The 8,598-nt window shown below is 40.8% G+C and overlaps 1 protein-coding gene across 2 annotated transcripts in view; it reads right to left on the reverse strand.

Annotated features, from left to right (window-relative positions):
* Positions 1-870: 870 nt before the first annotated feature.
* Positions 871-8,598, reverse strand: part of igdcc4 (immunoglobulin superfamily, DCC subclass, member 4) — a 47,959-nt gene continuing 40,231 nt past the window's right edge. The window contains exons 17-20 of one of the 2 annotated variants that reach the window (XM_029428035.1): positions 6,040-6,142; positions 5,687-5,918; positions 5,448-5,576; positions 871-4,605 (exon numbers count right to left, since the gene is read on the reverse strand). In XM_029428035.1, the coding sequence (XP_029283895.1) occupies positions 4,072-4,605; positions 5,448-5,576; positions 5,687-5,918; positions 6,040-6,142 (998 nt within the window). In that variant the 3' untranslated portion in view covers positions 871-4,071. The remainder of the gene's footprint in view (positions 4,606-5,447; positions 5,577-5,686; positions 5,919-6,039; positions 6,143-8,598) is intronic. The other variant, XM_029428043.1, reaches the window with a different exon arrangement.

The raw sequence follows: 8,598 nt of genomic DNA on the forward strand, positions 1-8,598 counted from the left end.
GAATAACAACGTAAAAGTCAATTTAGATTCCTTCGACTGACTCTTCCTTCCCTCCACTTCACCTGACTGGACCATCCAGGCCACCGTACTGAGTAAATCTCTCACTTGAGGTAAAATGAAACAGCCGATCCTGTCCTCTCTTGGCTCACAAAGAAACAGGATGCTTACGTATATATGTTCTACTCGTTACAAAATGTGCAGTATCAAGAAACTGATCCGAATCAAATCAACAGGTTACCGACATGAGGTAAACTGTTTAATAAAACCCTTACAAAAGAGGATGAAATCAACAACATTGTTAGTTATTTTTCATCTCTACGAAATGAGATCATGAGTAATTTCCTTCCCCAGAAATCTGATTGTTTTAGCCAACAACAAATTCAACAAAATGAAGAAAGTTAGATGTATTTTACAGACAGTGGTTAAGAGTTAGTAGAGCTCCTATAAGCAGAGCATACATCCTTTATGCTGGAGGCAGGTTTTATGCTAATTCCTATTTCAGACCACACACTATGATGATCCACTACTGCATCAAGTCTTGAAACACAAGCAAAACAGTGTGATTTGACTGAATATTGATATTTGTAAAACCCCTCAATTCAATTTGAAATCTGTTTACAATTTATCATTTTAATTTCCAAGATTCAACGTCAGAGTTTGGAGACTTTTTCACAGAATGTTTTTGAACACTTTCTAGAGGGGAATTGTGAAGCTTGCTTTGCATCCACTTAGAAATATACAAAATAAAAAACGACCTCTTGACAATGGCTGTGTTGGGTGAGAGACAACTTCACAAACATTAAACTTAAAAGATTTCAAGACAATGTTTGAAGGGTCAATTTCATTTTTTGTCATAGTGACCGACAACTTACTTGAAACACTATCTGAATGGCTGTGATTCAATGGTAGAAAGGGAGAACTGAACCCAGGTCTGCATGAAACCTATCAAAGCAGAGCTCTGTAGCACTTCTCCTCTGGACTGAGACAGGTATGTTGAAGGTATCAAACTGGAATGATTTTTTAGGATGCTATGCTTTCTGGACATACAGGCTTTTTAGGATGATGAGAAACAGCATCAATATAGAATCAGAACCTGGATCAAAAATATACACACAGTTTTGGTGGTTTGCGTTCTGCATATAAAGGGCAAATGATAATCAAACCACAGGGCGGCTGCACTGCTTCTTATACATTTAAATCGTCACCCAAATCAATGATGTCACAGCAGGTGTTGTACTTTTAACAGCTGATAGAAACCTGCTCTGGCATCACTAATTGGAACGGGGCCACAAGTAAAACACGTCACTTTAGATTGATGAGTTGAGCAGTGCAGAGGCAGTTTCCTGCCACAGGTGAGCTGGCTGTTGACTTGCTCCTTATGTGCCATTTGAGTGTGGTTTGCCAAATATCACAGTAAAATCAGTGCGGTACATATTTTAAGTCTGATAGGAAGGTATTTAATAAACATTTCATCTCCTGATGTGGCAAACCCCACTCACTCCTCCAAAAGATCTTGCAATTAATGTTTGACCCAGGTTTGCTAAGATAACATTCACTTGTCCCTGTATGACTGCTACTGCAGCAAAAAAACAAACATATTAATCTTGTGTTGATGTTAATTACATACATGGTAAGGCTAAAAAAATAATTCTCTTTGAGGTACCAACCATGCATTGTGTTCGAAATATCAAGAACTATATACGTTTTTAGAGAAAACTGAATTATGTTGGTGAGAAACATGTACAGGGTGTCTGCCATGTCAGAGAACCATTTACATTTCTGTTGCTGATGTGATTGAGTTGAGCTGGTAAGATTTTGACACATGGACATGAGTAAAAACAGGAGAGGTTCATCCACCTGAGAGAAGATGAGGCATCATGTCCAACAGGGCTGGGCTCAATGCTCTGCCTCTTTCTGTCAATCTTTGACTGGATACAATCTTGGCAACCTTGCTGATACATAGAAGACCTCGTCCTTTCCTTCCACCACAAATAAAATTATCTTAAGTATAGTGTTAGCAACTTTAAAATAGTCTTATTTGATGTGAAGCACCTCGTGGAATCAGCAAACTCACGCTTTCTCATCTGTGAAGACGAGTCAATTATCGCCTTCTACAGGCAAAGAATGTTAAAGTGTAAAGCCGGGGCCGCACCACAAGATGACATTCACTCGTCCATGCTAAATAGGTGGAGCTTGGTGATATAGGGACTACTTTCAGGGCTAGTGGGTGAATACTTATAGCTAGCGAGCAGGTGGCACGAGGGTCAAATTGCAGGAGCTTTTACTTTCCTTAGTTTCAGGTGCTTCGTATCAAAGACACAGGGTTTTTGAGTTTTCTGTAGGGATTTAAAAGTAACATGTGACACAATCTTTCACAGATCTGAGAGGAAGCTGCAATGCACTAAAGCGACATCAATTCCTTTGACATAACACAAGAATGTACAGTCAGTGTCGGACGATTATTTCAAATACCAAAAGGCTGTAAAATCAGACAAGTTAAGAAAAATATCTTAAAAAGGTGCTAGTTACATAAAACTAATAGAACCACGCAGGAAACCGTCCCGAAAAGAAATGAGGTAGTGTTGTTGATAAGGAGTAGGGATGCACCAGCCGAAACCAACGCTGACTCACTCAGCTTCACAAATCAGTCAATGTGTGGGGTCGATGTAAAGAAAATTGCGACACATTTATTTATTTTTTTCTCACCAAACTCCTTTTTTGTATGATAAAAGCAGAAATGTATCAACTGATTTCTAGTACTGAAGCAGAGTAAAGCATTGTGGAAATGTTCTCATACAACTGGATTCAGACACGCTTGTAGAGTTGAATTAAAAACATGGCAAGAGTTTCACATTAGAAAATTATTATACCAAGTTTAAAAGACAACTAATGGCACAGTATCACATTGGTGCATCCCTAATTGTGAGCCAAATGAGATGGGTTGTTTTAACATCTTCTCTAGTTCTCCTCCCACCAACATAATGAAACCAACACGAACATGTAAATACTTTGATTTCAAAATGAAATATCCACCATCTGAAATACAGCAACAAACACTTTTTACTTTTCAACTGAGTGTCCCTCGTTTACAAAATCACATCACGTGGATAAATGGCATTTTGGAAAAGAATACTTCATGTGTACCGAATCTGTATACTCCATATCTACATTTTGAGTGTCCTTTTCCTTCATGTCGACAGGTGTTTTGTACTTGTACTGAATAGAATCATCTATAGAAATATACAGAGGTTATAAATGCACCTACAATAATTAGGCACCTGAGACCCGCACACACCAGTCAGGAAATGTGTGTAAATGTGTGTTTATGGGTGACTGTTTGAGTTAATGCGAGATACCATAGAATCAGCTGTACTTTAGCTTTCTATGTATGTGTGTGTGTGTGTGTGTGTGTGTGTGTGTGTGTGTGTGTGTGTGTGTGTGTGTGTGTGTGTGTGTGTGTGTGTGTGTGTGTGTGTGGACCCTGAGACAGCAGGAGGCTGGAGAGAGACACAAGTGCTCTGCACTCTCAGAGTGTGCAGATATTCTTTAAGGCTTAATCCTCAGTGCCACGGTAAAGCATCCGCACGACAAAGCCCAGGGAGACCTATCGTCTGCATTTCCGTTCCTCCCATCCATGATGATAGCCTGTCTCCCCACTCACAGAACATTCCAGGCTTTCTCATTCCTGAGTGGAACAAAGCCATGTGCGACACAGTGGGAATAGCCTCCTTCAATCCACTTCCACCTGCTTGGTTAAGTTAAATCTTTCTTTTCTTTCCTAAAGACAGGAAGAAAGAAAAACCCAGAGGAAAATATGGTTGCAATTCTAGAGAATGCATACCCATATACAGCACTCTACCACTAAAAATATACTGTATATGTATACTGTATATACACGCGTGTGAAACAATGGATTCAAAGTACCTATAAAACTTTAAAGAGAAGAGAAAGGAATCCAACAATGAGGTGCATAAAAATAATCCTTGGGGATTCTTCCTGGGTACGTGAACGAAGGAACATCAGTCTGATGTCTGTGTGTGAATGTAAGGATCGACGCCCTACATGCAGGGGCTACGGGCACAGGTAACTGTGTGCTGCTGAGGTAGAGTGGACAAGGCCGGAGCTGACAAAGGGGGCAGGGGACAGCCCGGTAGAGATGGCCTTTCCTGGTGCCGAGTGGCAGTGTCTAGAGTCCCCGTTCTCCAGATGCTCTGACCTCAGCACAGAACGCACGGTCTTTGGGGAGTGGAAGCCATTGGTTAGCCTTATGCCCTGCTGTGGCTCTATGCCTGCGCTTGGCTGGTCTCCCGTGCCTTGTCGCTCCCCGTTGTGATTAGCCACCAACTTTATCAAGGGAAGACTCGAGGGGCTTTGGGCCAGTGATAGTTTTTTGAGAGCGTCCCTCTCTCCTGGTGGGCTTGGCTGACTCAAAGGGGAATATCTGTCCTCTGATAATGAGGGTCCTCTGGTGGTGTTAGAATCCTTCTCCCTTTCGCTGCCCTCCTCCTCTTTCTCCCTCCCTGGCTCTGAGAGCTCTGAGTGAACGATGACTTCTGCCTCCACCTGGTTGCTGCACACAGATATACACAGACGATCTTCTAAGTCCTGCAACAAAACAATGTCACTGTTAGTTTAAGGTTGTTCTATTAGTTGATCTACCGGTGTCATTCAAATGTACAGTGCACTGTTACGGCTACACCTTGGGACAAACATGATGAACATTTTACATACATATCAGCAATGATCAAAATGGACTGTTGGCTAAACCCTTTCCCCCGAACAGCGATGGGCCAATCTAAGTATATGTCGTAGGTAAATGTTGTTTATGTTCCCCTACTCTCAGCTTCAACATGTCCGACTGACTTGCTTACTGCCAGGGCAGAGGAGCACAACATTAACTACGGTCCCATTAGTTTGTAGGGTTGGAGGTTATGTGGAAAAGCCGGTCTGCCATCATGGTTAAGGGTAAGGTATTTGATTTGGGGAAGCAACCTTAGCATTGTTAACTGAGTTAGCATCATGTTTGCTGACTTTTTGCGCGGGTCAGGCTTTAGCCTCTATCTTCAGCACAGCGTCAGATCATTTAGCCATCAAGTGCATATTTGCCAGAGTTCTTGTTTTAAACCAGTAAGATGGAAACATTTCAAAGCCAGACACAGCGTTTTCAATAGTTTCCTTTTCGTCAGAAATACGATCTACCCTTTTGTTATCCTCTTTCTGAAATCGAGGAGCCATTTTTTTTTTAATGACAAATGTTTAATCTGCCCCTCATTGTAAAATGCATATGTGCCACGTAGACACAGCAGCCGTGACTAAGGGGGCGTGGTTTAGCAAACAGTCAATTAGAAAATGCCATTTGAACCAATAATGTTACAGCTAAAGTTGCTTGTCGGAGACAGGTTGCTAGCTACAATAGATTAGCCATTGAATTTAGTTTATTCATTTACCGTGCCGTTATCAGTAATTAGCATGTTGAGAGCTCCATTAATGAGTGTTGGAGAGTCTTCTGTTATGGTGTCTCTGTATCTAGTGATTCTGTTGGCCCAGTTATGACTCACAGAGCCATTCCAAGCAGCCTGCAAGACAGTGGATGCACCAAAGTTACAACTATTATCCCACTATCAACACGTGACAAAATAACATCCAAGGCCCATCTGGAGAAAGGCTCCCCCTAGTAGGTTTTGACCTTGAGTTCAGGTGCAGGGGCATCCTCCCCTTCCCCTGGATTAGCACTTGCCATCAGGCTCTGCTCCTCTGTGGCCTCTTCTAGCGGCTGACCAGACTCTTGGCTGCCTGAGGGCATCAGTGTCTCCAGCTCGTGGCTATCGCTGCACTCTGGCACGTTGGTGGAAACGAGGCAACCTCCTCGCCTGTACTGAAGGGTCACAGCTGTGGAGTCCAGGACCCCAGACACCTCCCTGTTTGGATCAGAGATGAGAGGGAAGGTATAGGAGTTGGGCACTATAGAGGAATACATGTTAATACAGTTGCCTGGGTTGTTTTAGCTAGATTTCTGTTTGAAAGAGAGTTGTTCCATACCTGGATTTTCCATTACGAAAGCTGAAACACATGCAGAGGAGGATGCATATCAGTCCCAGACACACACCGACTATGATGCCTGTCACTGCGTGGATGTCCAGCTCTGTTCAAATATCAGACAACATGGGACAGGAGAACAACAATGTAAACAACAATCAGGGCAACACACAATCAGAGTTGACACATGGCAGGAAATGTCCCAGAAATATATGCCATATTGGTTTTCATATGTGATCTGTTGCCAGTAGCTATATGTGGCTCATATCTAGAACTCCATCTTAAGAATAATAGCATATTAAGTAAGAGACGCTGCATATTGATTCCTTCATTTCAAACAAACTTACAGTAGTAAAGAGATATGAGGAAACTTCAACTGCGGACAACAGAACTTCATTGATATTAATTTATTCTGGGGATCTTTGGCAGTCTGGACATAGAGAAGAGAGGAAACAGATGGCGGGAGCTCTCACCCACCCACCAGCCACCTCACTCCCATTCACACTGCATGCTGGCAACATGCAGCCTCTGTGAACAAAATAAACCTGTTACTCTGTTTTATTCATTTTTAGATTGGAATACGACGGAAATGCGTTCTCACTGCTTTTTTGCATCAGGAAAGTTTATTGTTTAAATATTCAAGATTCTTTTCACAATCAATTCCCACCCAGTATCATACCTGTCGACTTGGAATTTCAAAATAAGGGAAATATTCTGGACTCCGCCCATACCTTAACAGCTCTGAGCCAGCCAGCCCCAACCCATATAATGTAAATGTGAACACATAAGGGTGTATGTTTGTGCCTCTTGGGCGTGCTTGTGCTTGGACGCTTTTTCCGCCGTGTGCGATGCTAACACCTGAATGGCACACTTTACAAAAAGCACAAGTTTGCCCGACTCTGCTTTTTATTAAGGGAAGGGCTCCTCCCATTTGGTACTTGCATAAAGTTTTAACGTGTTTGGCAGGTACAACTGCGTCTCCATGTATCTCCCGTTCACTGTGACTCTCATCCATATGTTTTAGTCTCCTTCTGTGTTATTGTTCCTGTTTTCTTCTTCTGTGTGTTTACTGGCGGATAACGTTGTTCAGCTAAAGTTAAACATAATACTGCCACCTGCTTTACCGGAGGACACTTTACACTTTTTTAAATTAGGCCTATTTTTATTTTTGAGAGGTTAAAGATACGGGATAATCCCGGGAAAAACGGGAGGTTTGATAGGTATGCCCAGTATGCACTTCATGGCTGGAAAACAAAACAAAGTACTGTATTTATAGGTAAAGAAACTAAAACTAAACTAAAATGAAAAGTGATATTTTAATTGTTGATGTAACTGTATTGCGTTTAACAGGCTCATGTTGGATAATAGTTCTGTATTTGTGACTCACTCTGTTTAAGACAAAAGGGGCATTTAATAAGTACAAGTGCAGCTAAAATGCTGACTGATGGAATTAGAAAGTGTATAATGAGATTGCATGCTTAAACAAAAAGTGACATGAAAGTAAAGAAAGTGCTTTTTACAGCAATTCTCCGAGACACAGAAAACAGTAATTCAAACGTCTCCCCTGGGGGTCACTGATGAGGCCGCCCCTTTGATATCCACACTTAATATTCTCCTCAAAATTCAGCAGATTAGGAGAAGCAAAATAACAGTGTCCTGCCGAGCTACGCTTTCTCTGCTGGCAGGGACAAATTACCCACTTTAATAGAAAAAGCTGTGTGTGCATTAGAATGGGTGTGAAAGTGTGTGTGTGTCTATGTCTGTGTGTACGTGTGTGTGTGGAAATGCATGTTGTGTGCTTGTGTCTGCTTATGGAAGCAAAAATAGCCATACTATATTGAATCTTAGAAGCAACTGAATACTTAATTGAACCAATACTGAATAATTAATGTTTAATCTAAACGCCACATTATTTATAGCACTTCATTATCTGAATTCATCTGGTTTGGATTCTCCTCTTTGACATTTCCAGAAGGTAAAAAAATATGTATAGAAGTTGCATTCTGATCTAAAAAACTCTTGTTGCTCTAAGTTAGTTTTGTGAAATTTGCAACGTCCTTCTCACTCCTTCTGTTGTCAATTTCCATTCACAAATGTACTACTATTAACACTACTAACACTACTACTAATACTACTACTACTACAACTATTAACACTACTACTACTACTACTACAACTATTAACACTACTACCACTACTACTACAACTATTAACACTACTACTACAACTATTAACACTACTAACACTACCACTACTACTACTACTACAACTATTAACACTACTAACACTACTACTAATACTACTACAACTATTAACACTACTAACACTACTAACACTACTACTAATACTACTACTACTACAACTATTAACACTACTACTAATACTACTACTACTACTACTACTACTACATCTATTAACACTACTAACACTACTACTAATACTACTACTACTACAACTATTAACACTACTACTAATAATACTACTACTACTACTACTACAACTATTAACACTACTACTAATACTACTACTACTACTACTACTACTACTACTACAACTATTAAC

This window comes from Cottoperca gobio, chromosome 3 (assembly GCF_900634415.1).
Source record: "Cottoperca gobio chromosome 3, fCotGob3.1, whole genome shotgun sequence".
In the NCBI taxonomy this organism is placed as follows: Eukaryota; Metazoa; Chordata; class Actinopteri; order Perciformes; family Bovichtidae; genus Cottoperca; species Cottoperca gobio.